The sequence below is a fragment of the Salmo salar genome, chromosome ssa12 (genome assembly GCF_905237065.1).
Source record: "Salmo salar chromosome ssa12, Ssal_v3.1, whole genome shotgun sequence".
In the NCBI taxonomy this organism is placed as follows: Eukaryota; Metazoa; Chordata; class Actinopteri; order Salmoniformes; family Salmonidae; genus Salmo; species Salmo salar.
This window is the reverse complement of record NC_059453.1, coordinates 62,353,754-62,373,791: the sequence shown is the minus strand read 5'-3', so window position 1 is coordinate 62,373,791 and position 20,038 is coordinate 62,353,754. Positions and strand designations below refer to the sequence as shown.

General features: G+C 44.0%; 1 protein-coding gene across 4 annotated transcripts; it reads right to left on the bottom strand.

Moving 5' to 3' along the window:
- Positions 1-2,044: 2,044 nt before the first annotated feature.
- LOC106565463 (nuclear receptor subfamily 1 group D member 2) lies at positions 2,045-17,894 on the bottom strand. 4 transcript variants are annotated; one of them, XM_014132672.2, is made up of 6 exons: positions 17,239-17,894; positions 6,311-6,616; positions 5,984-6,217; positions 4,108-4,655; positions 3,622-4,018; positions 2,045-3,522 (listed from the first exon to the last, which is right to left on the bottom strand). In XM_014132672.2, exons 1-6 carry the CDS (start codon positions 17,252-17,254, stop codon positions 3,326-3,328), a joined length of 1,698 nt encoding a protein of 565 aa, XP_013988147.1. In that variant the 5' UTR covers positions 17,255-17,894; the 3' UTR covers positions 2,045-3,325. The 4 variants fall into 4 exon arrangements, with proteins under 4 accessions (XP_013988147.1, XP_013988146.1, XP_045547577.1 ...); XM_014132671.2 differs by lacking the exon at positions 17,239-17,894 and adding an exon at positions 15,840-16,289; XM_045691621.1 differs by lacking the exon at positions 17,239-17,894 and adding an exon at positions 7,360-7,384.
- Positions 17,895-20,038: the final 2,144 nt, after the last annotated feature.

Sequence of the window (20,038 nt, the reverse complement as noted above, 5' to 3'; positions counted from 1 at the left end):
AGCCTAAAACACCTAGACATAGCGAGAACAGGCTTATCCTTGTGCTAGATGGCTAGTTGGTTTCGTAACTATCCTGCTTAAATAAATAAAGACTGATAAACTAATTTCAACAGTGTAAAGCTTGTCAACTGTAAAACTAAATGTTTAGTCTTGACAGTTTAGTTTCAGCTTATGGAATCAAGAGTCCAGAACCATTAGATAGAGATGTTGCATAAATTGTACTTAGCACCGATCTAGGACCAGCTTACCTTCCTTAAGGTCTACCCTTAATCATTAGGGGGGAAAACACAAAACTGACCTTATATCAGCACCCAGTGGTAATCATACTCCATACGAGTCAGCAACTTTCTGAGTCATGCTCGTTATGAACAATAGATGGTGATAGTGTACTATCTGTAAAGTTATGGTGTCCTACTCTGCTGTATTGTTCTTTATCCACACGTAAGAATAGCACTGTAAATCCGCGTTCACGTACTAGTCGGAAGAAGGAAACTGAAATGTCCGATTTACTAATTCGTTGAAGGCGGGCACGCGTATAACTACAACCAGTCAACTGTTAACAATTCGGACATTTGGTTCATAATTGACAGACGATAGACTCCACAAGTTTAGCGAGTCTTATTTTTCTGACTTTATAAACGTATGTTCTTAATGACATTCTTTTCTTTTTTTTTCTTCTCATGTTATATATAGTCTGTGACGCACTTGTTAACGCTTTAGCTGTAACTGTCCTGTAGGTGGCGCATGAAGATCTGTTTTAGTAGGCCTACTGTGTGTTCCAGACTGAGCAGTGTTCTACACAAATGTACCCTTCATTATGTTCCCAATGTTCCCAAAGGTTGGTGCTATTTATACCTTCCAAATCTGCTCTCATAGCTGAAAAACACTTGGGAGGTTTTGACTCCCTTGACAAACTACAGTATTTGAGGGTAAAATCAGGTAAAGATGCCGTCAATCTGGGGGCAAAGTGAATATTTAACTTCACTCGCAGCTGGCCAGTAAACATTTTCAAACATAAAACTGCTATAAAGTACTTTAATTCACATCTGTCTGATGTGAATGCCTAATTTAGGGGACAGGGCACGGATATAAAACTCCTACACATGTGACTGGTTACCTTTATTATTTCCTACCTAGGCAGAGAGGAAGAGTTGAAGCGAGAGGATTTACTCTGCCCAAAATCTGTCTACGAAAATAAGACGACGAAGTGAGGATTTTTTTGTATGGAGTTCAATGAGAGAGAACTTAAAATGGAATTGCTAATTTGCTACGTGAGGCTTATTTGATGAAATAGAAGTTTCGCAATGGTTAGGTTGTTATGAATGCACTGATATAAGTGGACACAGGTAGCACTTTAGCAACTTTATATCTTGAACCAATGACAAATGTATTTAAACGGCAGTGGCCATGCTGACAGCGTTACCCAACCCCTCCCAGTTTTTCAACTGTTCAGTACAGCACCGTTTCCCTTCAATTGAATGTTCCAAAACGTAAAACCCGTATCTAGCTCTGCGACAAGTAGTGTTCAGACAATCAATCAATCAAATGTATTTATGAAGCCCTTTTTACATCAGCAGATGTCACAAAGTGCTATACAGAAACACAGCTTAAAACTACAAAAAGTAAGCAATGTAGATGGAGAAACACACACTTGACACATTTACCCACGTTATTTTCTATCAAATATATTTGACACAGTTCGCATCCTAATCATTCTGTCCCTGCATGGTTCTTTGTTATATCTGCTCTGCGAGGATGAGTTCGTGTTAACCTGTGAGCTGTGTGCTTATAGACTCACACTGATACAAATGCCCTTAACAGCCTGTAACAAGGCACTTCATTGATCTAATGATGCCCATTATCGTTAATTTGGTATAATGGGTGACAAAAGCTGGAACATCATTGCTAAAAGTTACCTTACGTTGCTAGGTTACTGCTTTGTCTCTGTTGTGCAGCGTGGTATATTGGGTATGGTTAATAGTGTTGGTGGCTTTTATATAAGTCGATAACACACGGAAACGAGTGATGAGGCATACACAAGAAGTACGGTATATCATCTCATTTAATATTGGTTCTCTATGGAAGAAGTTTAACCATGAAACATTTACAAAATATACACAAGGTAATGCATCAATCAATCAACAATATTTATATTTCAATAATGTAGGTTCAAATCAAACACTTCTTTTACACGGTTTGTGCACTGGTTCCATCAGTTCCATCGGTAAGGATGAGTGTTGGGGGTTGTAAGGATCAGTTCATGACAGGAAGACCACTGGCCCTATACAGTAGATGCATACCTTGCCCCCCCCCCCCCACAATCATGCACCTCTCAAACATAGCACCCCCGCTTTGTGTCTTCAATAGTGCTAACATCATACAGCAATCAACTCAAATGAATAAGGAACCAGTCACAAATATTATGTACAATATGTTAATTATGTAGAATACCTTAATACATATAACCCGACAAATTAGGTCTAAAATGACCAAATGTCTCCCTGATTACAGTATTCAAATATAATGCTTCATACTCTCAATTCTTACAAATGTAAATAATACATTTTCTCATCAAATCCCAAATATTGGATTTCCATAAAGATTCATGACGTGATTTTGAAAATATCTTAGGCTGTTTTAACAGTGCATACACAGTCAGTTAGGGATCTAATAGTGTGTTATACATTGCTATTGCTCTGTCATATGGGCTTGTTGATGTATGGAAAGTGCTGTGTTTGAATGTGTAGAAAGAAAATGGCCCTTTCTCTTGTGAAAAGGGTGTGCTTCCTTCTTGCTGGTTTTCTGTCTGTCTGTGGCAGGACAGGAGGACATAGTGATGCGCGAAATGAGAGAGGAGGAATGGAACTGTCTTTTGGTCTTCAGTCACTGTCACTATCACTGGGAAATATGGGTAATGGAGGATTTGTAGACTCTCGTCCTTCAACTATGGGAGTTAAGTTGGACTAAGATGAGGATTTGCTGTCTAACTCCCAGCACACCAACTTGTTAGGCAGACTATAAGTCTATGAGAGATTCTACCAGCTGTGAGTATTGTTCATGAGGTCATAGTTCAAGAGACTCCCTCTTATTATCCTCCATCTTTCTCTGAGATGCCTCTCAGTCCCCTCATTCACCCTGTCCAACCCTGCTTCTGCCCCAGTCCTAGCTCCAGCACACACAGCCCATTGAAGAGAGCCTGAGGATGACCGGCTGGTGGCTTATGGCTGGAGTGAAGGAGTCATGAGGGTGTTCACCAAGAGGACTGCCCCTTTCGGGGGTCCGGTAGTCAGTGGGTGCCCCTGCGGGCTGTGGTTCCATCAGGCCCTTAGGGGTCGATGCTAAAGGCCAGCAGCTTGTCGGAGTGCATGTTGTTGAGGGTGCGCAGGTCGGGCAGGCGCAGCAGCAGCTTGGGGAAGAGGGCGCTGTCGTCGGGGCAACGGCGGGTGATAAGCGAGCGCAGGGCTTTGATAAGACTCTCCTGAAGCTGCTCCACTGCTACTACATCAGCCACACCTGAACAGTCTGAGAGAGGAGAGAATGTTATATACATGGTGAAAAATCGAAACATCTGTGATTTTTAAAGAGATTTAGAGAAGTGTGTGTTTCTTATGAGTCTCTTACCGGCAGACACTAGCACCACAGCCATGAAGAGGGCCATCTCGTCGGGCTCCAGGCCCAGAGCTCCCAGCTTCTCACTGAACTCAAACATGGCGTCCAGCAGAGAGCCCATACCCAGCGCCCGCAGGGATGTCAGGGGGTATGTCTGGCCGTTCAGGAAGGTCACCGTCTTCTCCTTAGGGTCGAACAGTGAGCAGAACCTGACCATCAGCACCTGGAAGGTGCCGGCCTTAAGCAGCATGACCTGGTCATGCTGGCTGAGACTCTGGAACCCGGGGATGCTCTTGGCAAACTCCACCACCTCCTTGACGGCCGGGGTGAAGCACTGTGAAAAGGCGTCCCAGATCTGCTGGCTGGAACGGTCACGGGGGGCCACGGGACATGCGTTCAGGGGACATGCCTGAGAGCGAGAGAGGGAGAGGGTTAGAATGGCTCTATGACACATGCATTGTACATATAGTACATATACTGAGATTTAATGAGACTCACCAGAACTTTGGCGCCTCCACTCAACTTCCAGGGGCATGTTGTCTGGTTTAGAGACTCGCCGGCTGGAAAGTTGTTGTGATTGGCTTGGAAGGTCTGAGTGGACTGGCTGCCATTGGACACTGGGCATTGACTCTGATTGGGTGATGGTTGGTATGTATACTGGGCGTTGTCAACATTGTTGTTGCGTGGGTAGCGAGGGGGGGTCTGGTAGCTTTGTGTGGGATGTGACTGGTACCCCTGAGAGGGGTTGGAATGGGAGTGGGTTTGGGGTGCGGGGTGAGCGTAGCCAGAATCATGTGCTGGGTTGTTACGGATGTTGTTGTTGTTGACGACCATCTTGATTACTGGCTTCACATCCTCTTGGGCAAAGATGTTGCGGTAGGCAGTGGAAATGGACTCGCCAGGTTCTGGGCTGGCCGGGGCCTCAGAGGAAGAAGGGGAGGAATCAATCTCCATGGATGCTGATTCGTGGAGGCTGTTCATGTAGCTCTGCATCTCGTCCAATAGCCTCTGCTTCTCACGCTTTGGGATACGCCCAAAACGCACAGCTGAGGAGAAGGAGGACATGGGGAAAATACATTAGCCAATGAATCGATAATACAGATGGCAGTGACTGGAGCTGGTATAGCAGTGGCCTGTTACTTATCAGTCTAATTCAACCTTTACTCCCTGACACTGATTGGGAATGCAATCACTGTGTTGTATTATTACTGACTAATCCTACAGGGTAAAGAAAGCTGGGGGAGCTTTTCTCCTCTCTCTATAACCAGTCTGTTTCAATCGACCAGGAAAATACATGGTTTACCACCCCACCACCCCTTCCTCTCCTCTTCCCCCCTTCATCTCTCCAGTCCTTCCATCCCCCTCTCCATAGCACATGTCCTCTGGCAAACCTATTTATAGTCTGCTACTGTATGCTACACCCCTTCCCCCAATCTCTTGCTCCCTCTGATCTCTCTCTTCCTCTTTCTACCTCGCCCCTTGCTGACTCTTGCTCTCTCGCTCCTCTGTGTTCCTGTTAAGCAACACAAAGTAGGTTCTTGGGTCAGCTAGAGTAAACGTTGTCATTGTGAGTAACAGAGTGAGGGAGGAGTGGTCAAAGTAGAGGAGAGGAAAGAGTGAGAGGGTAATAGGGTATGAGTAAAGGGGTGAAGTGGTAATGAAAGGGCGAAAGAGAGTATCATGGGAGAGGGGGAATGTGAAAGGGTAAGGGAATTAGAGGATGATTGAATGAGAGTGAAGGGTAAAAAGATGGATAGGGGAAAAGGGTGACATCAAATGTAGTTTTAAATAAATGCCTTGCATTCCTAAAATAAATCTTCAAATAACAGAAGTATTAAAATAACAAATAGAGCGAAAAGGCCAAACCTATGCTTTGAGCTTTGTTGGGTAATTGGTGCAATGGTGGATCATTTTCCTCCTCTCTAGCATTTTCCTTTTATAGGTCACCTCAAAAGGTTTGCTCCAGAAAAGCAGATGATTTATTATCACCTAGTTTATAGATACCTCTGGAGGGTATGGTGGCCTGTAGGGAAATGATGCCATACAGGAGAGGGATGGAGCTGAGCCTCTAACTGTACCAACTGTACTATCCTCCAATAACATTCTAATAGTTTACCATTAGAACATGACCTATTAAATGCCTGTATGTTATAGACTTTGTGGTAATACTTCTAATAGATGTGCAAACACATTCAACCTAACACGGAGGGTAATGAAGCGGCCTGTGGCCTAATTTCCAGAAATAAACCGTATTTGCCACAGTTTTCCCCATGACTGATGACTACTGGGACTCCCCAACTGCTTCTGTCATCAATCAGAAACTATGGGCCAGAGGAGAGAAAAAGAGGGAGAGGAAGATAGAATGTTCTCCTACCGTCTCTGGACATGCCCACGTAGAGACACTTCTTGAAGCGGCAGTGCTGGCAGCGGTTGCGGTTCATGCGCATGATTAGGCAGCTCTCATTCTTCACACACATCTTGTAGTGGATGTTCTGCTGGATGCTGCGGCGGAAGAAACCCTTGCAGCCTTCACAGGCGTGAACGCCGTAATGGAAGCCAGATGCGATGTCCCCGCAGACCTTACACAGGAGCACCATGCCTCCTGTCTCTGTGAGGTAGACATACATAGGAATGATTGGTTAGACATTACAATAGAAAAATATAAGAAGAAAGATAGAAGGCCAGTAGAAGTGGTACTTACTGGTGAAGGTGCCAGTGAAGCTGCAGGGCCTCTTGGCCACCATAGGGTGGGCGTAGGTATTTCCAGAGGATGTAGCGGCTGTAGTGGCATTGGCTTCGGGGAATTGGAAGACTAGTTTGGGCGAGGGTCCACCCCTGTTCTCCCCTCTTTCTCTCTTCAGAGGGCCGATCTCGGGGAACGAGACAGGCTCAGGAGATGAGGGTTGGGAGTGGGAGGACCGGGGGGACTGGGTCTGGTACCCGCTGGAGGGGCTGCCAGGGCTGGGGCTGGCACTACCAGATGATCCAGCATACAGTATCACACCACCTGGAGCACAAAGATGAGAGGAGAGAGAGGGAGGGCAGTTAGTGTTACCATGTCACAAGGAAGCAGTCATTAGGCTATGCTGTCAGCAAACTATCTGTGCAAAGATATCTAGATTCATATCTGTGTCGAAGGTAGGTAGGTCAACTAACAGATGAGGGTTGAGCAATAGGCACTTGGCCGGGTTCATTCGACATTTAAACCACAACCAGTCTCAGAGAAGCTGGTAAAAGGTAATAGGTCAGAATGTGTCGGGAGAATGAGGTCAAATCTAGCCTCGGGGCCAACCAGATCATTGTCAATAGTCTTTTTCCATAATGTGGATTAATAAGATTTCAAAAAAGCATTATCATTTTATCTTTGACTAATTCTGTGTTTGATGTGGAATCTTGAATGTATACAAAAACAAAATAATGTAAAAAGTATGTAAAAAATTGCCCGATTTTGTAAGATTTTTTTTAGCCTATATACATTGTACCGCGCCCACACAAAAGTTCCAGAACGTTCCAAAGCAAGTTCGGTACGAAAACTCGGAAATGGCTCATAACGCCCTCCCTCTCCCCATCTCTCTCTACCCCTCCCTCCCTGTAAAGATTGTGCTCTGTGTACGAGAAGAGCGACAGCCCCTCACGTGTACGCTCAGCCAGCCAGCCAGCTGCCTCCTCGCGCTAACAGCAAGCCTCGCTTTCCCCCGTTGATGCGCCCGGAGCTTGCTCAAACTGCCTGCCCCCCGACCGCCGACTCACATGGACTCCTGACACACAAGGCGCTTTCCGCAGTCCCGTGTAGACAACAGTCGCAGTACAATAACAGGCAGCTGAGAGCTCACGGTTGAAAGAGAGGGTTTACGTTTGAAAGAGAGAGGACAGGCTACTGTGCGTGTATGGCATTCCACTGAGTCACCGGAAACCGAGGGGGGGGGGTAGCTTGTCTGGATGATGAAAAAGCGGTTTTAATATAATTTCAGTCAGCCTTACATGCTTTCTATACAGGTCAAACCCATCATTGTGCTATCTGAAGCAATGACTCCAATATTTTGACTCAGTCTTTTCATGTTTCTCCCTTTATTCAAGGTCCTATGAATTATCTATGAAACATTATGTTGATCTGCCTCATGCCCCCGTGTTTCTCTCTCTGCTGGAGGAGACAAGTGCTGCTGGCTGGGATTTTCTGTTTAGCTTAAAGTGAGTGTGCCTGAGTATAATTCCTCTGCCAGCATGTGCCAACACTGACTGTGATAACTGCTGGGGCTTCACTGTTTGCGTGTGGCAGAGCTTCCCCTGTACCTGAAATGTCGGACTTTAAATCCACCCCCACCCCCTCCATTGACACACACTCATATAGTCCTGAGCTGTTGGTTTCGTTTCCATTGTCAAGTGGCAGCCCAGTGAGGGGGGACCTGACCCCTGGCCTTCTCTATGGCAGAGACAGCATAATTCACCAGAAACCTGAGCCTGGCCAGGTGGCTTGAGGAAAAGCCCCTCCCTGGAGCACTAGGCTATGACACAGGTGGGGTTGGGCTGTATGACTCAGAGCTAGGATAAACATAGCCGACAGTAACTAACCCCTCCTTATTCCCTCCCCCTCTCATGGAGGTCCCACCCACTCTTAGGGCATAGAAAAGAAGGGAGACAGCCGGGAGACAGCCAGGTGACCTGTGTGTATACTTGGCCGTGAGTCTTGAGACAGGTGGGAAAACACTCAGCTTGGACTGAAATGCATATCAATCAAGACCAAATAGCTCATCAATAATATTGTAATCCTGTAATTTCTGACATGTCAATATAGTGACTATTGGTTTAGCTTATTGAAAGGCAAGCCCACATCTCTTACCATCTGACAATCAGGCTTCTGAGTTCTCACCTTCACCCCGGTACTATAGTCACACAGTTATAATGGTAATATAACCACCGCTGTGCTCTTGTCACTAAGGTTGAGTTCAGCTTTAACTGCACTGCTTCGTTGGAAGTCAGATAAACGTCCATGGCTCAGGTCGGGTGAGGAGACTCGTGGTGAGCTAATCTGATAGTGGGTTGGCTGGAGGGAGTGCTGAGGAACGTGAGTCCTCCTCTCCCCCCAGTCAAATCCTCTTGGTGACCCTTACTCACTCCCTCCCTTCTTCTTTCCCTCCAGACATCCCAGACACCGCCTCCTTGTCTAATCTATCATCTCATTGGCCTAATCTATCATCTCAACCTCTCCATTTCTAAGTGTTTGGTGGGTTACATTGACATGATAAATCTATAAATAAATGACAGTGAATAAGACGTATATTCTAAGAGGTGAACCACTGGTTATACACACAATTACATTGAATACCAGTAGATGAATAATGATAAATCCAGGCTGAATCACAACTGTCTGTGATTGGGAGTCCCATAAGGCGGCGCACAATTGGCCCAGCGTCGTCTGGGTTTCCCGGTGTAGGAAGTCATTGTAAATAAGAATTTGTTCTTAACTGACTTGCCTAGTTAAATAAAGGTTAAATATGAAAAAATATATATTGTCCAGTTACTCATATTAACTTCCCATCAGGCTCTGATGATTGACAGAATAGCAGTCTATGCATTTATTGGCAGAAGAAGTAGGGCAATATAACAATTAGTGTATCTTGCAGTAGAAGCCTATAGATACTTTATGACATAGGAAACAGTGGAATTTGATCCACCATATAAACTATATTATAAATATAGGCCAGCCTACCATCCAACCTGAAATTCGAGAATTTGCTACTTGTCAGGGTAATTTGTGATATCGGTGAGTGTATTCTCGTGACATTTTGTGTTTTGCTACAATGTATTACAAAAGTATCACAATATCCACTATATTGAATATACTGTATATCAAACTATTCAGTTGTCTTTCCGAATTGAAATATATCGGTGTAAAGAAATCAACATTAAACTAGTGAATAGGGTACTAAAACGTTCTGACCCACTGACCAAATTCTGGCAGCAGCAAAACAGAGTTCCCGGAAAGGCTGTGAGTAGGAGTTCCCGGAAAGGCTGTGAGTGAGCGAGGGGAGCGCGCAAGGGAGATTAAAAATATGAAGGCGAGGGTGGGAATCACGCGCTGCACGTGGATGCGGAGGTTTACGCACGTGAAGTCGGCTCTAGACAGGCAAGGTGGGAACTCGGGTAAATCAGGCGCATGATGCCGACCATTATCAGACTGTTGCCATGCAAATAATAGCTAAGATACTTATTAGACTTGAGAACATGGCTGTAAATAGGGGACTAGGTCATTCAATATCAATGCCACTGTCACATTCAAATCAAATCAAATCAAATCAAATTTATTTTTATATAGCCCTTCGTACATCAGCTGATATTCTCAAAGTGCTGTACAGAAACCCAGCCTAAAACCCCAAACAGCAAGCAAAGCATGTGAAAGAAGCACGGTGGCTAGGAAAAACTCCCTAGGAAAAACTCCCTAGAAAGGCCAAAAACCTAGGAAGAAACCTAGAGAGGAACCAGGCTATGAGGGGTGGCCAGTCCTCTTCTGGCTGTGCAGGGTGGATATTATAACAGAACATGGTCAAAATGTTAAAATGTTAAAATGTTCATAAATGACCAGCATGGTCAAATAATAATAATCATAGTAGTTGTCGAGGGTGCAACAAGCACGTCCGGTGAACAGGTCAGGGTTCCATAGCCGCAGGCAGAACAGTTGAAACTGGAGCAGCAGCACGGCCAGGTGGACTGGGGACAGCAAGGAGTCATCATACCAGGTAGTCCTGAGGCATGGTCCTAGGGCTCAGGTCCTCCGAGAGAAAGACAGAAAGAGAGAAAGAGAGAATTAGAGAGAGCATATTTAAATACACACAGGACACCGGATAAGACAAGAGAAATACTCCAGATGTAACAGACTGACCCTAGCCCCCCGACACATAAACTACTGCAGCATAAATACTGGAGGCTGAGACAGGAGGGATCAGAAGACACTGTGGCCCCATCCGATGATACCCCGGACAGGGCCAAACAGGCAGGATATAACCCCACCCACTTTGCCAAAGCACAGGCCCCACACCACTAGAGGGATGTCTCCAACCACCAACTTACCGTCCTAAGACAAGGCCGAGTATAGCCCACAACGATCTCCGCCATGGCACAACCCAAGGGGGGGGCGCCAACCCAGACAGGAAGACCACGTCAGTGACTCAACCCACTCAAGTGACGCACCCCTCCCATGGACGGCATGGAAGAACACCGGTAGGCCAGTGACTCAGCCCCTGTAAAAGGGTTAGAGGCAGAGAATCCCAGTGGAAAGAGGGGAACCGGCAAGGCAGAGACAGCAAGGGCGGTTCGTTGCTCCAGCCTTTCCGTTCACCTTCACACTCCTGGGCCAGACTATACTTAATCATAGGACCTACTGAAGAGATAAGTCTTCAGTAAAGACTTAAAGGTTGAGACTGAGTCTGCGTCTCTCACATTGGTAGGCAGACCATTCCATAAAAATGGAGCTCTATAGGAGAAAGCCCTACCTCCAGCCGTTTGCTTAGAAATTCTGGGGACAATTAGGAGGCCTGCGTCTTGTGACCGTAGCGTACGTGTAGGTATGTACGGCAGGACCAAATCGGAAAGATAGGTAGGAGCAAGCCCATGTAATGCTTTGTAGGTTAGCAGTAAAACCTTGAAATCAGCCCTTGCCTTAACAGGAAGCCAGTGTAGGGAGGCTAACACTGGAGTAATATGATCAAATTTTTTGGTTCTAGTCAGGATTCTAGCAGCCGTATTTAGCACTAACTGAAGTTTATTTAGTGCTTTATCCGGGTAGCCGGAAAGTAGAGCATTGCAGTAGTCCAGCCTAGAAGTAACAAAAGCATGGATTAATTTTTCTGCGTCATTTTTGGACAGAAAATTTCTGATTTTTGCAATGTTACGTAGATGGAAAAAAGCTGTCCTTGAAACAGTCTTGATATGTTCTTCAAAAGAGAGATCAGGGTCCAGAGTAACGCCGAGGTCCTTCACAGTTTTATTTGAGACGACTGTACAACCATCCAGATTAATTGTCAGATTCAACAGAAGATCTCTTTGTTTCTTGGGACCTAGAACAAGCATCTCTGTTTTGTCCGAGTTTAAAAGTAGAAAGTTTGCAGCCATCCACTTCTTTATGTCTGAAACACAGGCTTCTAGCGAGGGCAATTTTGGGGCTTCACCATGTTTCATTGAAATGTACAGCTGTGTGTCGTCTGCATAGCAGTGAAATTTAACATTATGTTTTCGAATGACATCCCCAAGAGGTAAAATATATAGTGAAAACAATAGTGGTCCTAAAACGGAACCTTGAGGAACACCGAAATTTACAATTGATTTGTCAGAGGACAAACCATTCACAGAGACAAACTGATATCTTTCCGACAGATAAGATCTAAACCAGGCCAGAACTTGTCCATGTAGACCAATTTGGGTTTCCAATCTCTCCAAAAGAATGTGGTGATCGATGGTATCAAAAGCGGCACTAAGATCTAGGAGCACGAGGACAGATGCAGAGCCTCGGTCTGACGTCATTAAAAGGTCATTTACCACCTTCACAAGTGCAGTCTCAGTGCTATGATGGGGTCTAAAACCAGACTGAAGCGTTTCGTATACATTGTTTGTCTTCAGGAGGGCAGTCAGTTGCTGTGCAACAGCTTTTTCTAAAATTTTGGAGAGGAATGGAAGATTCGATATAGGCCGATAGTTTTTTATAATTTCTGGATCAAGATTCGGCTTTTTCAAGAGAGGCTTTATTACTGCCACTTTTAGTGAGCTTGGTACACATCCGGTGGATAGAGAGCCGTTTATTATGTTCAACATAGGAGGGCCAAGCACAGGAAGCAGCTCTTTCAGTAGTTTAGTTGGAATAGGGTCCAGTATGCAGCTTGAGGGTTTGGAGGCCATGATTATTTTCATCATTGCGTCAAGAGATATAGTACTAAAACACTTTAGTATCTCCCTTGATCCTAGGTCCTGGCAGAGTTGTGCAGACTCAGGACAATGGAGCTTTGGAGGAATACCCAGATTTAAAGAGGAGTCTGTAATTTGCTTTCTAATGATCATGATCTTTTCCTCAAAGAAGTTCATAAATGTATTACTGCTGAAGTGAAAGCCATCCTCCATTTGCGAAGGCTGCTTTTTAGTTAGCTTTGCGACAGTATCAAAAAGAAATTTCGGATTGTTCTTATTTTCCTCAATTAAGTTGGAAAAATAGGATGATCGAGCAGCAGTAAGGGCTCTTCGATACTGCACGGTACTGTCTTTCCAAGCTAGTCGGAAGACTTCCAGTTTGGTGTGGCGCCATTTCCGTTCCAATTTTCTGGAAGCTTGCTTCAGAGCTCGTGTATTTTCTGTATACCAGGGAGCTAGTTTCTTATGACAGATGTTTTTAGTTTTTAGGGGTGCAACTGCATCTAGGGTATTGCGCAAGGTTAAATTGAGTTCCTCGGTTAGGTGGTTAACTGATTTTTGTCCTCTGACGTCCTTGGGTAGGCAGAGGCAGTCTGGAAGGGCATCAAGGAATCTTTGGGTTGTCTGAGAATTTATAGCACGACTTTTAATGCTCCTTGGTTGGGGTCTGAGCAGATTATTTGTTGCAATTGCAAACGTAATAAAATGGTGGTCCGATAGTCCAGGATTATGAGGAAAAACATTTAGATCCACAACATTTATTCCATGGGACAAAACTAGGTCCAGAGTATGACTGTGGCAGTGAGTAGGTCCAGAGACATGTTGGACAAAACCCACTGAGTCGATGATGGCTCCGAAAGCCTTTTGGAGTGGGTCTGTGGACTTTTCCATGTGAATGTTAAAGTCACCAAAAATTAGAATATTATCTGCTATGACTACAAGATCCGATAGGAATTCAGGGAACTCAGTGAGGAACACTGCATATGGCCCAGGAGGCCTATAAACAGTAGCTATAAAAAGTGAGTGAGTAGGCTGCATAGATTTCATGACTAGAAGCTCAAAAGACAAAACGTCATTGTTGTTTTTTTTTGTAAATTGAAATTTGCTATCGTAAATGTTAGCAACACCTCCGCCTTTGCCGGATGCACGGGGGTATGGTCACTAATGTAACCTGGGGGTGAGGCCTCATTTAACACAGTAAATTCATCAGGCTTAAGCCATGTTTCAGTCAGGCCAATCACATCAAGATTATTATCAGTGATTAGTTCATTGACTATAACTGCCTTGGAAGTGAGGGATCTAACATTAAGTAACCCAATTTTGAGATGTGAGGTATCACAATCTCTTTCAATAATGGCAGGAATGGAGGAGGTCTTTATACTAGTGAGATTGCTAAAGCGAACACCGCCATTTTTAATTTTGCCCAACCTAGATCGAGGCACAGACACGGTCTCAATGGGGGAAGCTGAGCTGACTACACTGACTGTGCTAGTGGCAGACTCCACTAAGCTGGCAGGCTGGCTAACAGCCTGCTGCCTGGCCTGCACCCTATTTCATTGTGGAGCTAGAGGAGTTAGAGCCCTGTCTATGTTCATAGATAAGATGAGAGCACCCCTCCAGCTAGGATGGAGTCCGTCACTCCTCAACAGGCCAGGCTTGGTCCTGTTTGTGGGTGAGTCCCAGAAAGAGGGCCAATTATCTACAAATTCTATCTTTTGGGAGGGGCAGAAAACAGTTTTCAACCAGCGATTGAGTTGTGAGACTCTGCTGTAGAGCTCATCACTCCCCTAACTGGGAGGGGGCCAGAGACAATTAATCGATGCCGACACATCTTTCTAGCTGATTTACACGCTGAAGCTATGTTGCGCTTGGTGACCTCTGACTGTTTCATCCTAACATCGTTGGTGCCGACGTGGATAACAATATCTCTATACTCTCTACACTCGCCAGTTTTAGCTTTAGCCAGCACCGTCTTTAGATTAGCCTTAACGTCGGTAGCCCTGCCCCTGGTAAACAGTGTATGATCGCTGGATGATTAGTTTTAAGTCTAATACTGCGGGTAATGGAGTCGCCAATGACTAGGGTTTTCAATTTGTCAGAGCTAATGGTGGGAGCCGTCGGCGTCTCAGACCCCACAACGGGAGGAGTAGAGACCAGAGAAGTCTCGGCCTCCGACTCCGACTCGCTTAATGGGGAGAACCGGTTGAAAGTTTCTGTCGGCTGAATAAGCGACACCGGTTGAGCATTCCTACAGCGTTTCCCTCCAGAAGCCATGAGAAAGATGTCCGGCTGCGGGGACCGTGCGAGGGGGTTTATACTAACGTTACTATCTGTACTTACTGGTGGCACAGACGCTGTTTCATCCTTTCCTACACTGAAATTACCCTTGCCTAACGATCGCGTCTGAAGCTGGGCTTGCAGCACAGCTATCCTTGCCGTAAGGCGATCGTTCTCCTGTATATTATAAGTACAACGACTGCAATTAGAAGGCATCATGTTAATGTTACTTAGCTTCGGCTGTTTGAAGTCCTGACGAACCATGTCCAGATAAAACCTCCGGGGATGAATGAAAAAAGTTGAGTGAGGAAAAAAGTTGAGTGAGGGAAAAAGTAAAAATATACGGTAATGAAAAAGTAAAAAACCGTCAGGTATCAAAGTAAGATCGGCAACAAAAACGCACAGCAGCGTAAACAAGTCTGCAAGTTGTGACCGGAAACCCACCATTCCCTGCTGTCTTCGTGAAAATATACTTGGCAATTGAGTTATTCCAGCCTCAAATGTGTAATAACATTACCATGATGGTAATTACCTCATATTATTAATGGAACCTGACTCAAAAGGCAATTATCTATTGAATTAACGTAATTTGAATATCTTTAACTTTAGAATATTGAGTGGTAAATTGTGTCACCTAGTAGACTTACAGGGTTTGCCTTTATAAAGGAACCACTCCCATATTGTGACCTGCCATGGAGATTCATTCACTGCTATGAATTCATGGCCTATGGAGGCCAACTTGGTGAACATATCAGTTGAAATAAAGGTTGAACACTCCCCATTACTGAGAGTTGGCTAGTGGTCATCATTCCACTGATGCCAATGACCCACTAGCTGATAGGATATGTTTGGCACCCAAACATATGCATATATTCAAATGAATTTTGGGTAATTCATATCTGAATGACTACTTTTTGTATTCCATATCTTGTATATCTTGTTATATTGTACATTTTATATTGGTAAAAATGTTTTGACTGTAGCTCTGCTGGTGCCTGCAGTAGATCAGGGAAGACAATATTTCATAATAAAACAGTTTTTATGACCAATTCACCACCTACTCAATTTGGACCTGGCTTGAATAGCTGTTAACTGTTCAAATTTGGCCTTCATGTCAGGACCAGCTCTTTTAAAAATGGTTTTGTCTCACATGTCTATGGAATGGGCGTGATAGGTCCTTGACACACCATTGAGAGAGAAAAAAGGTTATGATGCCCAGCAGCACTGAACGAGCCTGAGGAGACACCGGTCAGGTAGCTTGAGCAGTTCTTTAAATGCCTTTCTGGAGTAGTGCTGATGAAAGGATTTGGAACGGTTTCGTTGTCCCCTTGTAATCCGGTTTGATTCAATTACGCCAACAATTCTCAACTCTCCAAGCCAAGGCAATCCATAAAGTTGCTCCAAATTATGTAAAAGAAGCTAACACTAAATCAATAATGGAATAGTCACATGAATTGCAGACCAGCACGTGCAGGCACCAGGAGCTTGTAAAGTGGAACCGGTACTGAACGTCAATTTGTTATTTAAATGCAGGGAATCGGGAAGTAGCGGTCAGCTCAGTCGCCGCAAAATAACAAAGATTGTGGCATGCCATACGACAACCCACTCCCTCCAAACCATAAGCATCACTCACACTAGCCTTCATCCAAAAACACACTTGGCATTCAAATTTAAGATTTAGCCAATCTATCTTTGACAAAATAGCAGCAAAATGATACAAACGCCAGTATTAAGATATAGTTAACAAAATCGTGTTAATTGCAGGCACCGAGCATGATCAGTGCTCATGTAAAGTTGTGCCATATGGGATAGGAATTCCAGATATATTCTATTTTATTATCTCCAATGTATACTACTATATAAACATAAAAAAAAATAGGTAACCTAAAACATTACTTATTACATGATAGAAAGTAAATACGCGAAATAGTATTTGTCCAATACCTCACCGAAGTAGCATTTCACTTAAAATGGAGGGATGTATTGCAAAAGGAAATACCAAAAATTGTATTATAAAAAGATGGGTTAATCTGTGGACATCGGATGGTTGGAGTTAAAAACAGAACGAATGGTGGATTGGCCGCTGCGGGTAAAAATCCATCACTTGCAGAAAAAGTAAATTACGAATGTATGTATAATTAGTTAACTACATATACTGTTTATGTGAGCGAAAATAGCTATTAGTAGCAGTAGAAGACATATTGTCTGCCAACGTGGTGGTAGGGTTGGGGGGAATACAAAAAAAGCCTCGGGAAATACATGATCATGACATTATCAATGAACTCATTACCATTACGCACGGTACGTGCACCAAACACCGTTAAGGAATAAACCCAAACAGTACACATTACATTTACTCAGTAGTGTTAATTTACAAGTTGTGTATTCGCAAATACATTGATGTTTTAGCCTACAACTGACAATAGCATTGATTGGTTATAACTTGGCAATGAAACTCACCAGGGCTGTTGTCCATGTTTTCCGGTATTTGGTTGATTCTAAACGGTATTGGAATTATTCAATGTTGGTTTGTGTCTTTGCGTCAATGAGGAGTTTCGTTGATATAGGTGAAATAGTCATGAACCGCCAAGAAAGCATAGAGCGGGTATCCCAATAAGAGCAATGAGACTGTACGCAGGTCATTGGGGGTCAATCAAACCCGTCAAGTATGGAAAAAAATCGAAACTGATTTAAAGATCAGCAAAACCTAAACAGGTATCGTTTGACGAAATGTTTGCAAATCGTCTCCAAGGTATCTAATTCAGTGCCTTGCTGCCTCTAGCCAGCTTCGCTTGGTGTTCGTAGGTCGTGTGGTGTACAGTAAACTATCACTGTAACATAACAAGCATTATTTGAAAAGAAATCCCAAGCATTCGGCTTTAGTGCCAGTCAGTCACCATGAACATCTCCAAAGTCAAAAGTGTGAAAGTAGTTTAGGCACACCCACTCATTAATAGGCAATACACCGCGCCCACACTACACCAGCACGTTTTCAGGTGTCTGAGAAATGTGACCATTTTTTTTGTCCCTTCAACCTCTGTTTTGTATGCCAAGGATTACACTCACACTCTCTCTTTCTCTGACTGCATCTGTCACGCTCTAATAGAGTATCTCATCCACCTCTTTTACACCCCCCACCCTCCTCTGGCCCTTTATTCGTTCGCACGTTTTCATTGGTGGAGAGCTAGAGTGGAGGCGAAACGGTTGGACTCGACGTAAAGCTCGGTTGCATGTGCGCGCGGCATGTGAGCCGCGGAGCCTTGTGTCCTACTGACATACATTCTATGCAAATATATGAGGCCTTGCGATAAGAAGGGTGGACGGAGAGGGGGCTAGCCAGGGCTAGCACATGGGAAGTAGGCGGAGCTCACCGTGCTACCGCTCCCTCCAGCTCTCTATCAAGTTCTGCCTTCGGAAGCGATTCGTTTTTTCCTAGAATCTCAGCATCGGAAATTGGCATAAATCGTGGTGTGAATGTGGGTCAACACCAATTACTTGAGAGAACACATATCAAACATCAAAGCTTTCTCAAATACAATGTGGTGTCTTATGTAAAGGCACCTCATAGGAATCCTGAGTGCCCATGTTTTCGGTGGATAGACACGGATTTGAATGTAGGTCATTGGGCTCTGCTGGAGGGGCTCTTAGTACGTGCGCCTCATGTTTTATTATCATATATGCTAATAAAGAAGTCATGAAGAGTGACGCAGATGCTCTAGCCTACAGCTAGGTTATAACACATTATTATACAATTGGGGCAAATGGGGCTGTGTGTGTTATATGTTCTCTGTGGCAGCTGGTTCGATATGGTCAATGCTGATAGGCTACTAGACGCCGTCACTTTTAAACCTTGTGAACCCAGCATGGGTAGCCAATGACACGACAGCCAGAGCGTCAGAGCATGTCCTCACGTGTTTCTCGTAATGAAGCATCGCCACTCCGTTGTGGAGTTCACAGCGCTGTAGCTCACTCCTGCTGGCCAACCTTTATGATATACCAGGGCAGTAGGTGAATTATATATGCGTCATATTGCACAAGTTTAAGACCACGTTGTTTCCGTTTCAAGAAACGTGTATAGCCATACGTCATTGTCATGTTTTAGACATTGGTCATATATGCCGCGTTCAAGTACTAGTCGGAACTAGGAAACTAGGTTATTTCCGACTTGTTAACTGGTTGTAGTTATACCGCTTTCAACCAGTAAGCAAGTCGGACATTTCCGAGTTTCCTAGTTACGTCTAGTACTTGAACGCGGCATTAACCACACATGGAACTGCGCCCTTTGGGCATTAACATGCAGTTATGCACAGAATGACACGACAGTTCTGGAGTTTACAGTCATTTAGTAACTATTTATGTTAACTGATTCAGAGTCGGTAAATTACACATTCATAAGCATAGCATAAGGGTATAACATTCATTTTAATGGAACATCATAGAAGTTTGACGGATTTTGAATAAAACCGTCATGATGTGACAAAGTTACTTGGTTATGACACACTTGACCAAAGCGGAATGGTATCCATGTTGTTATATATGACCTGTCTTTATGATATTGAATATAAGCAATACAGATATAGGCTACATTGTCTGTTAATCAAACACCACCATTAAAAACTGTAATTCATTAATATTTTATCATTTGAAATGTAGCGGTTATGTACTGTGCCTATAGATGTGTAATTCATTATGAATATGAGAGTTCATTTGAATCAAGACATATTTCAGTAGTTAAATAAATTGCAGTTAGGCTAATCACATTTAATCAGTTAATCATTGCAGTTAACCACAATGACTTACAAGAATGGCACAATATTAATGACTAATTTAATGTTAGTCATTGTTTTCATAGCTCAGTGTGTAGGACTACTAAATATACACTGAACAAAAATATAAACGCAACATGCAACAATTTCAAAGATTTTACTGAATTACAGGTCAGACCAGTTGGCTCGTGTGTTTACGGACATATTCAATCTGCTGTCCCCACATGCTTCAAGATGGCCACCATTGTTCCTGTACCCAAGAAGGCAAAGGTAACTGAACTAAATGTCTGTCGCCCCGTAGCACTCACTTATGTCATCATGAAGTGCTTTGAGAGGCTAGTCAAAGATCATATCACCTCCACCTTACCTGTCACCCTAGACCCACTTCAATTTGCTTACCGACCAATATGTCCACAGACGATGCAATCGTCATCACACTGCACACTGCCCTATCCCATCTGGACAAGAGGAATACCTATGTAAGAATGCTGTTC